This window comes from Caloenas nicobarica, unplaced genomic scaffold, assembly GCF_036013445.1.
Source record: "Caloenas nicobarica isolate bCalNic1 unplaced genomic scaffold, bCalNic1.hap1 Scaffold_83, whole genome shotgun sequence".
NCBI lineage: Eukaryota > Metazoa > Chordata > Aves > Columbiformes > Columbidae > Caloenas > Caloenas nicobarica.
The window spans coordinates 340740-358319 of record NW_027017717.1 but is presented as its reverse complement, the minus strand read 5'-3'; the positions used below and the strand labels follow the sequence as shown (position 1 = coordinate 358319).

General features: G+C 43.1%; 1 protein-coding gene across 1 annotated transcript; it reads left to right on the top strand.

The window, feature by feature from the left end:
- Positions 1 to 553: 553 nt before the first annotated feature.
- On the top strand, positions 554 to 10647 carry LOC136002917 (E3 ubiquitin-protein ligase RBBP6-like). Its single transcript, XM_065658154.1, has 11 exons — positions 554 to 582; positions 4115 to 4151; positions 5000 to 5044; positions 6320 to 6408; positions 6521 to 6605; positions 7124 to 7263; positions 7498 to 7670; positions 8204 to 8307; positions 8771 to 8932; positions 9013 to 9091; positions 9821 to 10647. The coding sequence occupies exons 1-11, from the start codon at positions 554 to 556 to the stop codon at positions 10645 to 10647; spliced, it is 1770 nt and encodes a 589-aa protein (XP_065514226.1).
- The last annotated feature ends 6933 nt before the right edge of the window (positions 10648 to 17580 follow it).

Below are 17580 nucleotides of genomic sequence, written 5' to 3'. Positions count from 1 at the left end.
TAGCGTGGGCAACCAGCTTATGCAGTCTGATGGAAAAATCCCTGGCCATGATGGTCAAAAGGCTCTGACTTGCACCAAAGCTTCATGCCAGCTTGGCACAGCCTGTTCTCCTAAGCTTGACTTCACAAGAACCAAGCCCTGGGCTGGGCTGGGCAAGCCCATCCCTGGCTATAGCAGAAGGGTGAGGATTCAAGGGCCTGTCCTCACTTTGGGAATTACCTCTCCAAGAGAGTCTGTCACGTCCTGGCATCACCCAGCCCCTCTTTCCAGAACCTGGCGCCACTGACGCGTTCGCAGAGGAGCCCGGAGGTGCCGCTGTTGGGGAGGGTGCGAGGCCTCTGGAGATGGCGCTCTCAGGGGAGCAGAACGGCCCTCTCGCATGTTTTGGGAAGAGGCCTGAGCACCGCTGCGTGTCACCCGGGCTGGCAGAATCAGTGATGCTCTTCTGACAAGGCGTCTCCTCCTGTTTCCAGAGAGATTTGCTCAGCTGCCCTTGCCAGCCCATTCCAGCTTGGCTAAGAAGGAACACGAACAGCTCTGGGGTAAGAAGGCGATGGAGATGAGGAACAGCTCTGGGGTCAGGTGAGTCTGGGGGCTCAGGACTGGTGTCTGCACGAGGTCATTTTCTGTCCCAGCAGGAGCCCATTCCCCAGCCCCAAACACTTGCCGTTCGTTGCTGCTGAACAGTGGTGAAGGCAGCGCCTGGAGGGCTGGGATGGGGCTGCCAGGAGCCCCCACTTCACAGGGCTGGTTCCTTTCCACTCCTTCAGGAGAGCGCCGAGTGTGGCCTCCTGAGCTGTGCATGGGGACAGCCGTGTGCCACCGAGGGGCCTGGCTCAGGGATTTCCTCTCCTGAGCTCAGCGCAGCCATCGGCTGAGCTGCTGGTGGCTGCGCAAACAGGCACGTGGCTCGTGGGGGCAGGATGGGGCCCCAAACCCATCGTGTCCTCAGGCCGTCCCCTCCTGTCGTGTCATTTCAGGCGTCTGCCAGCCGTCCCAGGGGACTCCTCTGGAAAAAGCAGCCCATGAGTGGCCAAGCCAAGGGCAAATCTGAGCTCAAAGGCCAAGCACCAAAGCAGAGCCCAGCGCAGGCCGTGAACCCTCAGAGGTGCAGAGCAGGACAAGGCGAAAAGAAAGTTCCCATGGGAAGCAAATTACCACCAATGAGTTCTGAGGCCAGGCTGCCCGAGGAGCCCACCTACAAGGTCTGCATTCCACAGCCACCAAGACCGGAGACAGCACAATTACTGACATCAAGGCCTGAGATGTTCTGGTCGGTGCTGACAGAACCGCAGAAGACCGTCTCAGCGGGATACAGCTTGGAGCCCTCCCCTTTGGTGCCACCCATGTCCCAGGGGTCCATGTCTATGCAATGCCACCCACTGAAGGCCAGATCAGTGGTGCCCAGGATGGAGTGGCCTTGGCTGGAGGTCCAGAGCAGAAGGAGCACCACCTGAGGTGGCCAAACAGATACGTGATTTGAATCTGTGTCATTCCTGAGTGCTGTTTCTTTGTAGAAATGCAGTTAGAGGGACAGTGGGGACTCTTCAAGGAGCCCTTAGCTGGGATTGATGTTCCCATGTTGGGCTCAGCCATCACCAGGGGCAGGGGACTCATTTTCCAGTGGTGTCCCCTCTTCTGTAGCCTCAGGAAACACACAAGGCCATGTTCTTTGGCCATGTTTGGAAGGCCCAAGTGACCGCAAGGCTGCTCTGAGGCAGAGAGGGGACCGTTTCTTCCCATCTCGTTGCTCCTTTAGATCCCCAGGGGGAAGAGAAAGGCTTTTTGGGTGGCTCTGGCACAGCTTGGGAGCAAAGTGCTGCTGCTGGAGAGGTGGCCGAGAAGGGGTCAGTGGAGGGAGAGAACCAGCTGCCCTCCCCTCCATGTCCTGAAGCCATCGCAGGGCTCTGCATGTGGGCAGAGAGCTCCCAAACCCTGCAGGATTGTTTTAGAAGAGTCTCTCCTTTTTTGGCAGTGACAGGAGGGACATGAGGCAGTGACAGGAGGGACAGCAGGCAGTGACAGGAGGGACACCAGGCAGTGACAGGAGGGACACCAGGCAGTGACAGGCCCGGGGCTGACAGGCTCCCCCTCCCCTAGGGGGCGCTGGGCTGCCACACCCAGGTGACATAGAACCTTTGTCACAATGCCCGGTACCGTGGTGAGGATTCCGTGACACTGCAGGTGACAGGGACACTGCAGGAGGTAGTTGCAGCCCAGCGATTTCTCAGTTGCCTGAAGAAGGTGAATGCTGCAAATCGCTGGGTTTGCTGTTGGAAAGATGCCATCAGGTGGGTGTTTTGGAGTAATACACTGAAAACCAGAGCAGAAATGGTGAAATATTCCCATGTTATGCTTGATCCCCGCACCAAACCACCATCACAGAGCCTAAGTAGATCTGCAGCATTTTTTTCTTTTCTTTTTAAATTTCTGTTTTTTTTTTTTTTTTTAAATTCTTAAAACTGCCAGCAGGTCCCAGGGAACAGCTGCTGATGGAGCTTTAAAAGATTTAGACATATCCAGATTGTGAAAGTACAGTACAAAAACCATCCTCATGGAGGGATCTTTGCATTTTAGGCTTAGTCTAAGTGTCTCAGGTAGCTGGGTTTTTGTTTGGGCCTAATCTAAAAGGACTGAGGGCTTTCCTCCTCATCTAAAGACGAATGTGGTGTAAAATATAAATAGAAAAACCGTCCTCGTGGAGGGATCTCGGTGTTTTAGGCTCAATCTAAGTTTCCCAAGTAGTTGGGGTATTTTTGCTCTTCTGTGAGAAATATTTTGCTCCTTGTGCATTCTCAAAATGTCCCGTTCACACATGGAGACGATAGAAGTGTGATGTTACGTATAAAATTTTGCTTTTGTATCTGTAAAGGGATTCTCATATTAATATACACCCATGAATTTACTAATTTATTTTTTTTTTCCTGTATTTATGTTGTTTTCAGAATACACAGATATCAACACCCCAGTCCCTAAGACCTCATCAGAAATTGTTGGAAGAATCGCGGCTGGAGCAGTTAAAGCTCCCAGCAAAACACACATTTTGTAAGTATTCATAGAGCTTTGTATTCTTTGTGAGGCGTTTCAGTGTGTTTTAACCTTTTTTATGGATATTAGTTTATAGAGGCATTCAGATTGTATCTTGCTTGTTAAAGCAGCTGTTAATTTTTCTTGTGATGCCGTAGTTTTGAATGGACCTGACCCTATGCTTTTATGCCTGCATTTTTAGGCTTACATTTTATAAGCCTACATTTTTAGGCCTACTTTTTCAGGCCTACATTTTTAGGAGGTGAGGTTCGAACTCCAACAGCGGTGACTCTTCAGATGATTTAACTGGGTTTGTTCTCGGGGTTGGTTGTTCTGAGACCCACGTTGTAGATCCCATTTCCTGGACACAGAGGGATTCCTTGGTTTATGTGTTTGCTTTTATAGTAAAGACGTTGTAGCATAAACTTTGAATCTATTCCCATCTGGGAAGAGTCTCATTCTCAGTGTTTGACTATTTCTTCCATTTGGGTGAGGAGGGGGGAGATAACAGGTGTTCATAGGCCCCAAATCCGATTTTTTTGCACACTAAAGATCCAATAAATATGAAAGAACGAAGTGACAGATCAATGAGTATATGGAATCTCAGCAAGTTTTCAAGCATCATAAATATTTCCTAAAATATTGCATTGTGCAGTGCTTTCAAGATTACCTTAGAACACTTTCTGGCAATTAAGACCTTTTTTTTTTTTTGGTATCTGTTGCAGGGCTCCGAAATAACACAAACCCCTTGTAACTGCTTTCAAATGACATTTCTACTGCTATTTTTAGTCAATATAGCATATGTTTTATGACATATTTAGTATTTTGGCGCTTTTGTGGCTACACATGGCAGACACCTGATCACAGTGCTTGGGCTTCCACAAAGAAACACTCTTCTAAAGAGATTTTTGTTGTGTCTTTGTCAGATGACTGAGTAGAGAGTTTATGTATAAGAATAAATTTCCACATTCCTTAGGCGATCAGAACATCAAGTTTTGATGTTTGGGTTTTAGAATCTGGTTGCACTGCTTTTTGTTGGGTCGGAATGCTTTATTTAAGTTCTGATCACCTTTATTTCTCCTTCTAGAAGTCAAAAGGAGACAGTGAGCGGAACATCAAAAGCGGTATGTAAAAACATAATCTCACCCTTTTTCCTACACACCACGGTGAATTTTAACCAACACAGCCTTGTATGAATTTTCCAAGCATTAACATAATGTATTTTCCAATCAATGTAGAAAAATATTGGACTCAGCAAGGTAAAAAGTGAGTCACGTCGTTGTTGCGAGGACAGTTCCGTGCAGCTCCGTGATTCCTTGTTGTGTCCTTAAATACCTGGGGATTTGTTCCTAAAACTGTGTAATTGAAGTGATTTAGTTGGGGCCCCTCTGAGTACAAAAATGTCTTTAATAGATTGCCATGAATTTAAATATCATTGCTACACAACTATGAATTTACATTTGGGAAAGGAGTGGTGTTCTTTTCAGGTTTGCAAATACTGTCATTCCGCTGCTAAAATATTATATAAATGAGAAACACAAGGAAATACTTGACTGGTAAAGGGTCTGGATCTGGATGTGTCACTTAGACTGAATACTATGTGTCTCCTATGTGTTTTTTATATTTTGTCTTTATTGTAATGTAAATTGCATTTATTGTATTCCAAATAATTCAGATGGGTTTTTATTTCTTGAAAACAGTTATTTTTCTCTTTTTTTACTAGCATGTGTATCAACACAAACTCTGTGTTCATAAAGACAGTTTATTTGGCTTTTTTCCCATGTTTCTGTATGTATTTCAAAGCAGAACTTAGTGTGGTAGGAATAAATCGCTGGAAAGTTCACACGTGATTGTGGAACAGTAAGGCGGCAACATTTGAATTCGTTACAGCTTTTTTTGTGCTGCCGTCCCACTGTTACTACGCTCTGTCTTGAAGGTACAATTGAATATGCGTTTAATTTTTTGTGAACAGATCGATGACTCTCCTGCACCTCTTTCTCTGGCACAGCTTATTAAGGTATTACTATATAATATAAGGTATATATTCTTGTCAAATACTTTTTAAAAAAGTGGTTTCTTCCTATTTTTAAATCTTATATGGCGACCTATAGCTGCACAAGTCTTGTAATGTGAACAATACCTTAATGTTTGATAATTTAAGGTCTTCATTTTACCTTTAAAATGTGTGTATATTTTGACACTATCCTGTGATCTCTCAGCCCCAACGTCACGTTGCAGAATCGCTCATCTTCAAGATGCAAAGAAGCAGCACTTCAGAAGCTGTTTTGACTGTTTTTCATATGTTTCGTTACTTTTGCGCCAGAAGCTAACACAATTTTCACGGAATAATTTAATTATGGACATTTCAGGGGTGTTTGCAACAGCCAAAACAGAAGCGTTTCTGTAACATGGACGATTGCACAGCGATGTCTGAATTTCTAGGCTGGAGTTCATTTCCAAGAAATCTCTTCCCACTGGGAACTTCTTCCCTCTCTCACTGCAGAAATTAAATTGTGTACATTCTGGGAAAAAAATAGATTGGAAGGTAGCCACCAAAGGGAATTGAAATCTAAACTCTAAATGTGTCCTTGATTCTGCAATCTCATGTGGAATTTTATGCTAAAATGTGAAAAACTGTCCAAGCATGTGTCAGACATCTCAGCTTTTGAAGAAATTGAAGTGTTTCAGAAAAATGCAGGAAAATAATGTAAAGTTGAGAGCAGACTGGCTCAGCATGGAGGCAATGTGTTGTAAAAAGTTTTCTGTTTTATTATTTTGATGAATTAAATGCCATATTTGAATTACAGTCTATTCCTAGTCATGTTTTGTGGGGTTTGGATGTGTTTTGTAACTGTTTGGGTTCAAATTAGTCAAGTATCTGTCAAGTTTTCCGTAAATGTTACTGGAAATGATTTCATAGTTGTTGATCTGGATTACATCAGCGTTGAGAAAAATAATGTATATATGAAAGAACCATTTAATAAAAAGTTGAACGTAGATGGTTGATTTGTGGATGAAAGTGTATAAATGCATATAAAAACAAAAGCAGGAGTGGCTGATCTGAACGATTGATGCTGGAAGGTCCAAATAATTTCTATCTTTCTCAATTAAATGGACAGTGGAGATCTTCTCCTTCAAATTATCTAGAGCTTACAAATCCTGGATAATACAGATTTTTCTACACGTAGCTGGGAAGAAAATGGGATTAGTTACAAAGGTACAAACAGAGCTGAAAGTTTTGAGTTCCAAACACATAACATGTGTGTTGCACCATTAATTCCCCCTTGAACAGACGGCCAACCTGGCTGAAGCCAAAGCTTCTGAAGAAGATAAAATAAAAGCCATGATGATTCAGTCCTGCTGGGAATACAATCCAGCCACGTGAGTGTTGGTCATGTCAGATCTCCTCTCTGAAGATGATGGAAAACTTGTCGAGGCATTTGCTTTCACAAGAATGACACACTTTTCTTTTTTTTCCCCAAAAAACTTCTAGTTACGTGAAGAAACCTCCACCATCGTACACCTGTTTCCGTTGCGGAAAACCCGGCCACTATATAAAGAACTGCCCGACAAAAGGGGTAAGACTGGGGGGGACTTCTGGTGATGCTTTTAAAAAATCTTTTAGTTTTCAATTTTAATATTATCATATGAAGAGTAGTTTCTCTTGGGGTGAAATGCAGAGGTTGTCCAGCAATGTTGCAAAGCTGTTCGAAATACAAGGCAACCTGGAGTTCTAAATGTAAAGTTTTCCTTTTTCTAGGTCATAGACAATAGATATTGCTGTAGATCATCCTCTGTGATCCTTCATGCCTGTTTATCTATTTCAGTATTATTGGAAAATTTTCTGTTTTAAACTCTTTTTAATGACGTTTTGCAGTTTTTAGGATTCCGTACAAAAGCGAGATGTTTCTGTTGACCCCACCTGTTGGATATTTGTGTGTTTTAGTTACACAAGTCTTTTGTTGAATCTTCCTGCAACCCTTATGCTGAGCAAAAGGAGAGGATGAAAAGCTTTTGCTAGTTAAAGTAGTCATTGAAATGTCATTTGAAGTGTGGGTCTTCAGATGAGATATGTCTGCATTTCTGTTCATAACAGGACAAAACTTTTGAGCCTGTTCCCAGGATTAAAAAGAGCACAGGAATTCCCAGGAGTTTCCTGATGGAGGTGGAAGATCCCAGTACGAGGGGTGCGATGCTGACAAGCACCGGAAAATACGCAATACCGATTATTAATGCGTAAGTACAGAATTAATTGGACTAACCCGAAAGGCAACGAGAGAAACCACGTGTGAGTGTGTGAGCGGCAATGCCAGCAAGTTGCACAGCACCTGTAGTTACGGGGGAAGAAGCGTTGTCACTGTCTGGTAACCTGCAAATTCCGTCTATTATCTCCCTTTGATAAAATCCAAAGCTTGGAAAAGCTTTCCTTTGCCCATCTTCAACTTTTTGATTTTCCATCCCCCCCTCCAGGGAAGCTTATGCGAGAGGGAAGAAAGAAAAACCTCCATTTTTACCAGTGGAACCGCCCTCCTCCTCCTCAAACAACGACCCTGTTCCGGAGGAGTTGTTATGTCTCATTTGTAAAAACATTACGACTGATGCCGTCATTATTCCCTGTTGTGGAAACAGTTATTGTGATGAATGTAAGGGTTTGTTAATGCCAAGCATCACACCTGCTCTTCTGAAAGTAGAAATATAAGAAAGAAATTTCATTTAAAAGATCAGAAAAGAAATATAAGAAATAAATATAATTTAATCCGCGTTCTTCTCCCTGAGAGAGTTGGTTCAAAGCTCCAGAACTCAAACCTGCCTACTCATGGTTTTTGAGACATGTTTTATTCGTTAACCTTGAGGTTGGTGGCTTCTCGCTGGATGAGAAGGTGGAAAAAAGACCAGTCGAAACATCCAGACACAGCCTCATCTAATGAGACTAATTAGAACACCAGGACACAGCCCAGTCTACATCTTCAAATGTTCCAAGAGCAAAATATCAAAACTCCATAGTTATTTGCTGCATACGAGAATCTTTTTACACTATTGAACATTTATAGCTTCATGCCCTTAATTCCAGACCATATTTAACCATTAATCATCTAAGTGTTTTTATAATTGATTAGAACCCACAAAATGTCCTTAGTTTGGCTAAAAATAGTTTGATGTCTCTAATTCTTCACAGGTATCAGGACAGCGTTACTGGAATCTGAGGAACATAAATGCCCAACATGTCACCGGACGGATGTTTCTCCTGATGCTTTAGTTGCCAACAAGTTCCTACGCCAGGTAACGCGATCACTTTTACACGAGCTGTTTGTAAGAAAAGCCCGTTTGTAAAAAATATTGATTTACAACTCCTTAAGCAAGGTTAAATTGCTTAAGGCTGAATTTCCTTTGCAAACACATTATCTGTTGTTCCAGAAGGTCACAATTCTAAATTTAGAGACAATCTGGCTAATTCAGGTCACAGTTTTGTTTAGCATGATTGCCTCACATTCAAATTCGGTGTTAACACTGAAGGACTTTAAATACCAAAGCATTAAATAAAGGGTTAAATACCAATCCTTAACATCCATGTTTAATGTGACATGTTTCGATCTCTGTATGTTGACTTATTTTAGCTTTGATGGCATTTGCAGGAATGCACAAGTAATTTTACTCCGCAGAGGCTTTTGTGTGTAGATCTGCTGGTGTTTCTGGAATATGTTCTGTAATGTTATCTTTCTGTAAATGGTTCTTCTGCCTCTAGATTGTGAACAACTTCAGAAACGGAACTGGCTACACAAGAAGGGTCCATAAGCAGCTTGGGCAGCAGCCGCCACCACTCGTGACACCTCCTGCTGCTCTGGTGACAAACGCGGAACTTTCAAGATCTTCCTCTCTGTCCATCAGCACTTTGTCAGAAGAGAAGGCAAGTTTTACTTCAAGATATACCATGATTTTTGGATTTCAGGAGGGCTTCTTTTCCATGCGTTTGCGTTTATTCACCAGGAGTATCAGGTTCCTGCTCCAAGACAAGCAGCTTTCCCACATCTCCTGGGCCCCCAAGGACAATCAATCCCCACAACCGGTAACTATAACCTCAGAATTTCTTTGAAAAACTTCTCTTCAGATAAACTGAATGGGATTTTTTTCTTTCTCCTCTCCCCACTCCAAAAGGTCAGCCAATGAGAGCCAGGGCAATTTGCTCAGCAGCTGACAAACCAGCCTGGAAACTGTGAGTATTGTACAGAAATTTTGAGCCTTGAGGCGATTCCGGTGCCCCTGGGGCCGCCGTTTTGAGCCCTGAGGTGATCTTGGTGCAGCCCTTTTGAGCCCTGGGGTGTGGGGCCCAAAACTGACACCAGGATTCAAGGTGTGGCCTCTTCTTATAGTGACCATGTTTTGGTTTTTTGGTGTCTCTTCGTAGTAAAGTTCAAACTGTAATTGTAATAAAGGTCAAACTTAAGGTTCCTAGTCAGAGCTCAAGATATGTGCAAGATTTTGCTGGGACATCTGGCTGGAAGTGTTGATTAAATAGTATGGAGGATTAAATAATACGTAGGATTAAATAGTATGTAGGATTGCAGTACAAGTGCTTTGCATCCTCTACAAATTGCCAAATAAGCAGTGAAGTTAAATAGACTAGACTGGCATTTTAAAATTGAGCGTGACTGTCTTCAGGCTAAATCATGTTTTCTTGCTATTTGATACTGCACTGTAGCCCTTAGAACTTGCTCTCTGCAAGAGAAAAAAACCCAACCAACCCAAATCTGAGAGGAAAAAAAACGGGGAGAGTGACTGCTTTGAAATAATGTAGTTATTTTTCTGTGTTGTGCTTTTTTAAGGTCCAAGTCTCCCTGTGGTGCTTTGTCTTACCCTAGAAGTTCGTATACCCACTGCAAGTCACGATCAGGCTCTTCCTGCACTCGCTCCGACTCTCGATCACGGAGTCGTTCTCGTTCCTACTCGCCATTGCTGCCGTCTCCAATAAGAGGCAAAGGGAAGAGTCATAACTATCGTTCTAGGTCAAGGTCGCGTGGTCATCACCACTCACAGTCAAGGTCTCCAGTATTTAGAGGCCAGGCTCGCACTCAAAGGACGACACCTCAAGGGGAAGGAGAAAGGGAGTATTTTAACAGACACACAGCAGTTCCACTATATGGTATGAAAGCTGCCTATGGCAGATCTGTTGAATTTCAGGATCCATTTGAAAAGCAAAGATACAGAGAATGGGAAAGGAACTATGGAGAATGGTCTGGAAAGTTTGACAGGGGCTGTGCTGCTGGTGCTCAGCCTGGACCTCCAGTGAACAGAGAGACCTTTTCTCCAGAGAGGTTTGATCCACCTGAGACCAGACGAGAGATTTTGCCATATACTTGGGGATGTAGGGAGGATTGTCCTGGTGGGCAGCGCCACGAAAATAGTCGTATAGCTGGAGATGGCCCTGAAAAAGCTTCTGGAAGAGAGCACCATGGCATGAAAAATCCAACAAACTCAAAAGAGAAAGAGGTGAAAAACCCACTGGGAGATGACAGAGCAAGTAAAGAGAGATTCCAAGGGAAGAGAAGAAGAGAGGATGAGAATGAAGGATTTCCTAATGCTCAGCTGTTTGAAGGTGCAAAAAAACCCAAGAGAGACAGTTAGAGCGGATGATGTTCAAATGAAAATGGGGAAGTTAGAAGTTTTGATTCTGTATTATTGTGATGGTTTGGTTGTAGTCCATCACTATTTGTTAATTCGGATTTGAGGATTTGCTCCAATTAGATAGTACTTTGACACTGGTGTTTAATTCAAGTTTGACTGAGTTTATAATGGCTTTAATGTTATCAATACAAGTCGCTTTTTCTTCTTTACACTTAATGAAAATATTAAGATTTTTTTCAAACAATAAACTACCTATGACAGAAAGAAACCTGGTTTGGTATGTTTGTAATTAGATGTGTTGTGTATTAAAAGCCACGTCGGGTCATTGGAAATGAACAGTACAGCAGACAGTTCCCTTTGACAGTTGTTTTCTTTCTCATCTTGTATGCATCAAAAAGCACAAGAAAGTAAAGATAAAAACAATCTGGGAAGGTAAAAGTAAAGAGCGGCAATAGTTGTTAAAGATATCAATGTGCAAAAATATGCAACAGCCAAGTGACAGGAATATCCCATATTGGTGTGTTTGACTAAGAAATAGCAGAAGGTGGCTGACAAACTCAGAGGGCAGCAAATCTATTCCCTCTCCATGTTTTAAGGACTCTCAGTCTTTGAAATGAGACCTGAGAGTCCCCTATGTATTTTCCCCTCGTCCAGCTCCCAAGTAAACTGTTTATCACTTCATCATCACGTAGCTGCCATCCAGCTTTGAAGAATGAAGGATTAAGAGTGAACAGTGAATGAGTATTTTTTGGGGGAGGGGGTGGAGGGCGGATGTTGGAGGGAAGAAATTTTTACCTTCTGTAGCACTCTTAGTGGACGTTGGCATGACATATCATGTCATCGACTTCTTTACAGGTGGTTATTCAAGCAAACATAAACCCAGCCTAAGAGTTGAGCACATGATGTGGAGATGTGGGCCTTTTGGCGTGCTGACACCACAGCCGCAAAAATGACTTTTTGAGAGAAACACAGCTAGAGCTCAGCAGTTTTCCTGAGCTGGATTCAGTTCTTGCTAATGCTGGTTTTAAGGCTGCAGTGTCAGAGGATGCGATCAAAGCAAAACCAGCCCAGGTGCTCTCAGGAACAGCAGGCGTGTGCACTGCAGAGCGTCTCCATCCCACGCCGAACAAGGATGGGGTGAGACAGGCGCCCCCTCTGGGAAATGCACTCAAATCCTGGTGAAAATGCTGAATTCAAGGCCCCACTGAATTGCCTACTGGTCTCTCTGTCATGGGGGAGTAATTTAGGGTTCTGCTTACTGCAGAACAATGTTTAGAGTTCTTAGAGAGAAGTGCGACTTACAAGAGTTTCGTGGTGGGATCACTGTATTATTTACTGCATGGGGGAAATATGCCAAGCCAAATGTTGCTGACCTTCTCTCCAGGTGCCTGTATCCGTTCACAAAGCAAACTGTCAGCGTCTTCCCTCCCTGATAACTGTTTGCTCCAGGGGCTGTGTCTTGGAGCTCCGGAGGCAAACTCTCAGGCGAGGCCCGTACCCGTCGTGGTGCAAACTGTCAGGATTCTTCTCTCTCTGATAACTGTTCATTTCGGAGTCTGTATTTAGAGCTCTGAAGGCAAACTTTCAGGGGACTTTTTTGTCGTATTGCTCATGTAAGTGCGCCGTAAAACCTTCTCCCCACTTTTCCCACTCGTGCTGCAAGCAGCCCTGTGCTTCTTCCTCTCCCTCCCTCTTCTCATGGTTTTTTACTTACGAGATGGGGTCGGAAATGACTGATTTCAGTTGTGTTCCTAAGAAATCGGTATTGGGAGGTGTTTTAGAACATAGGAAAGCACTTGGAAAGATGAGGAAAGAGGATCTTGTGAAATATTGAAATCAGTGGTGGCTGCTATATAACTTAAATGATTGGGAAAACTGGCCGGAGAATAGAACATTTAAGTATCTTTAAGTATAACACAGCAATCATAGATGTCTTCCTTGTTGGCCTGTTTTCTTTGTGGGTATCTGTTTAAGCATGTTGCAGTTTTAGTAGGTCTTTGTCTGTTGTGTGGCATGGTGAGTTCGCAGACTGCTAAATAATGAGAATCCATGGACTCAAAATGTGTGTTTTGTGATAATACAGAAGATCATGAGTAATTTAGTTTTTTACTGCGTGAATGTGATGATAAAATTTTGTGTGTAATAGCCGTTACTTTTCTTTCTAGCATGCTAGCTTTATTCCAGCATTCAGACTTGTGCAACTCTGTGATAGGCTGTGTCTCGTCTTGGTGTACTAAATTTGGCTCTTTTGTATGCACACCAAGTAAAGAATCCTGGTTTTGGGATAACAGTTGTAGCACGCCAGATGAGACACTAATAAAAGCCTTGCCCAGCCCAGCTTGCTAGGGCAGCGGGGGGCAGGTGCCGATTGGGCTCCAGCGCGCACTGACCTGTTTTGTCAGGGAGACCCAGCATCACCTCTACCTGGCTGAACAGTAAGCAGCCCAAAGGTGCAATGCAAAAATCAAGATATTGTCTTGAATAAGTGTAACTGTGATCCATCTGCAGATTTGAACTCGGTATTTGGTTTTCATATCTGAGCTCAGTATTTCAGTTTGCATATATATATATGTCTATTTGGTACCAAAAGAATTTTGTTAGGGGAGATAATTACAAAATGGGAACGGGTTCCCCTACTAAAATACCACCTTGCTCCCCCTTAGGATGCATCCTTACACATTAGAGTAACTTTTGGGAGAATATTCTGATAAAAGAAAACTTGAAACGATATTGTACTTGAATGTGGCTTAAATGTGGAATTCTGGGTTTTAGTGCTGTATTGAACTTGATGTGGTTCTGCAGAACTTTGGAAAAAATGGGATGAAGTACAGTACTGTAAGTTAATTTGCTCTTATTGTTGTCTAATAGTTTTGAGACCAGAAAAGAATTTAAATTGTTAAACTCTGATGAGTATTGTAAAAACAACAAAAACAACCAAACCAACCTAAATGCTATGATGTGAACTTGGTATTGTATGAGGTTGTATTTAAAAGTTTCTAGAATATGGACTGATTTGGATCTAGGAAAACGGAATAATGGATTGATGTTTAATATGCTGGGTTTTGACATCTGTGAATTGTAAAAGGTAAATGAAGCTAAGGAATGTAGCTATTGCTGAGCTAATTGGAATTGCATATAAAGTGTATTATGTTTGGAATGAAATGGGAATACAAAAATCAAAATATCCCAGGCCTGTGCTGTACAGCTTGAACATAAATTTCAGGCCTGTGCCAAGCTGCAAGATAAACTCAGCTCATTGTCACCCAGCAGTCCTGCAACTCCTTCTTAGCACCAGCGATTGCACCACCTGCGTGGCCTTGGTTATATCTAAACTGCAGCAAGAAGAGAAAAAAAAAAAAAAATGGAAAAACCTCATTGCCCGCTGCTAAGTGGAGAAATGGGGGCTTTATTTCCCCCTCCCCTGTCTTTTTTTCCTAGAGTGTTGTCATCCATCCTTGTTGTGGCACTACGTTGCTTCTCGGCTCTGAATCAGGGGTTGTCAGTGCTGTTTCTTTTTGCTTCCATCTCGTCTCAGGTTCCGGCACATCTGGGGAAGGAGCTCATCATTTTGCCTCCTTGCTGAAGTCGGTCTTTTCACACCGGTCAGCTTTGGGGGGTCAGAGTGCTGAGTGCTTCTCTGGGTCAGACTGGTGCTGGTTTGGGTGTGGAGTGGAACCAAGCTGGTCTGATGTGGAGTTTGGACTGATTTGTTTTCACGCTGGGCTGGAGCTCTTACCATCTCAGATGGGGGCGAGAGGGAGGCTTTATTCCCCCCATACCCCCCCAGCAATGTTACTGCTAGAGAACTGTAATACTGCATGAAGGAGTCTGAGGGTGAAATTTAAACGCATCGCCAGTGGATCCATAGTTCTAATGAAGCTGGGAAATTAAACCAAAAAAAATTTTTAATAGACTTATTCTGTGGTAACCGGTTGTACGAGACTTCTTAGTAAATTCACCGTGCTAGTTTATGAGATCATGGGAAAGGACGAAAGGAAGGCCATTTTTTGAAACCAATGGAATGCCAAATTTGGAACAAAGTTTTACCAACTGAATTCTCATATTTGCCAGAAAGCCCTAAACCTCTCTTAGGTCAAGATTTGTTAAGTAAATTGTAAGCTCAAATAATGTTTTCTGAGAATTCTGTTTAGTTGCATGTCCTACAAGAAGCTGCTTGGAAGGTGCAGATCTGCTTGCTACAAGTGAGAAATCTCAAAGGAAATTTTGAATGCTGTATATTCATCAGTATTGGCAGCCAAAGTATCGGTAAAGCCAGCACTACATTGATAGAACTGAAACGGGACTTCGATCCGGTAAGGGAAAACAATATCCAATAAATATGACAGCCAAAATGGAGTTAGAGACTTTGATGAATAACTTTATGACAACCTTACAGGCTGACTGCATTCGACTAACCTTGCAGATTTGCCTGTTCATAGCTACAACATAGAAAAAACCTGTGGCTATTGTGGGACAGTATGATGAGAATGCTAACAGACTGATATACAGATTGTTACTCTGATCAAGAAATGCAGGGAATGAATTTAAGTCTTAATAGGCCATGATCCTTTTGTCATATATGTACCATCTGTGAAATCTAATTTTGATTTTTTTTATTTGCAGTCTATGTCCTTGTAAATTGCAGCAGTGGATTTTCTTACCAGTATAGCTCTTGGCATGCCTGAATGTAAATTGCTGCAGAACCTGCAAGTCTTTCACATCAGGTCACAGGCTATACTTGTATTTGGTCTGAGCCCACACGCTTGCACAGTTTTTGGTGATGGTTCAGGGAAGTCTCATAAAGCTGTAGTGGTCTGGCATGAAGACAACAACTGGCATCATTCTGTAAAAAGTTATTGAAGGTTCAACCCAATGAGTAGAACTTGGCGCAGCTTTACGTTACTTAAAGCTTTTTAAGGAGGAACCTCTGAATTTGATTTGTGATTCTGAGTATGTAGGCAAGGTCCAACGCATGCATCTGATTCTGAAAATTTTTTTTAGAGCAAACCGGGGAGAAGCAGGGGAAACACCACAAAATTGATTGTCAAAAGCATTGTATGTGATGAATCACTTATATCTAAGTGGTGCAGCCCAAATTCCCCCTATGATGAAACACTTTGCAAGTATGACCCAAAACCATGCTAAATCAGAAAGAACCTACATTAGTTATGATCAAATCACTACTTAATGGTCAATGGGAAGGGCCACATCAATTGATAACCTGGGGGAGAGGCTATGCTTGTGTCTTTACAGATCAAGGGCCACAATGGTTGCCGGCGCAAAATGCGAAACCTGTGTTATCTTCCTGACGATGATTGCTGCAGCTGCTGCGTTTTGGATGCCTGCACAGACAGACTAACATGTGGATTACTTTAGCCAACACGACTGGCCAGGACTCCATATGCCTAGCTATGGCATCTCTGAAAAACCCGTTCCACACATGCTTGGTTGGCATCTCCCTTGATGACTACAGCAGCATCACACAACTGTTTCAAAATAGTGGTCGGTGCAGAGGCATTGCAACGAACTGTAATAGTACCGACACGGCACTTTGGATTAATTGCCTCCCGGAAGCAGATATTGAACCACAGGAACCGGAATTGCTGGGATCTATGCCCAGGGACGCTTGTATCCAATATACAAGAGCATGAATGGATAAAACTGCAAAATGTTAATGCTGCCCTTGGTGACTATAGAAATGAAACTCGATGGTGTAATGCTTCGCAGAAGAATCCAAGGGGTGCTGTTGGTAATGTGGGACAGCGACCTCGAAAACTGCTGTATGGTGTATTCTTGATCTGCGGAGATAGAGCCTCGCCAGGAATTCCTTCTCATGCTGTTGGAGAACTGTGTAGTTTGGGACGATTAACTCTCTTAATGCCCAATGCATCCATGATAGTGGATCACAGAAGAGCAACACGGGAAAAAAGTTTTTTGCATAGATATAAGTCAAAGTGTGATGATAATGTAGATCTTTGGGCATCAGGACTAAGGGGTTTAGGATCTCTGGTACCTGGTGTTGGCCCAGCTCAAGCTTTAAATACTTGAGAAAAATTAGGATGCTGGCTAGCTAAGCAAACTAACAGAACTTCCAAGGCTTTAAGTGGACTTTTGTTAGATGTAGATTCTGTAAGACATGCTGCACTGCAGAACAGAGCCGCAATTTTTCTTGTTAACTCAAGGACATGGGTGTGAAGATTTTGATGGTATATACAATAAATTGCTTAGTGGTTGAGGGCTTTCAGGGTGGTTGTTATCAGTAGTGAAAACAGGACTGGTTGTTTCGATGATTGCTGTGGTTGTGTTACTAATGTTGCCATGCATGATTTCTCTGCTGCAAAGGGCCCCGCAGCGGACAATGAAGGCAATTTTTTTAGCATAAAAACAAAAAAGGGGAATTGTGGAGGACTACGGTGGGTCCGTGGATTCCCTGACGGAGAGCATGGGAACAGAGATCAGCCTGGAAGATATTAAGGCCTACCCATGAGAAAGATGGGAGTAAAGGAGTATCCAGGGATACCAAGGTGTACCCCTGAGAGAGAAGGGAGTGGAAGAGTAACATTGATGATAGCAACATTAGCCAATGAGATGTTACTGCTGTTAACTTGTAACCAATAGTGTAGAGACACATGAATTGGTAAAACTGTATAAAAATGCACTTGTGGCAATAAACGGCATCTACTACTTTCATCCTGGAGGAACTTGGTCTATGTCGTTTGTCCGTCTCAACCACGACAGCTGAATGGCAGCACAGCCTCTGCTGTATCAACCACTCCTCCCCTAACGCGGGCCAAATGCAGAATTTAGTATGAGCAGGAGCAGATTGGGCTCAGCTACCTAATGGCTTCTCTGCCTCTGTCTTCACCAGCAAGGTCTCCCGGGCAAGGCTTTTATTAGTGTCACATTCATTGCATTCAGACTTGTGCAACTCTG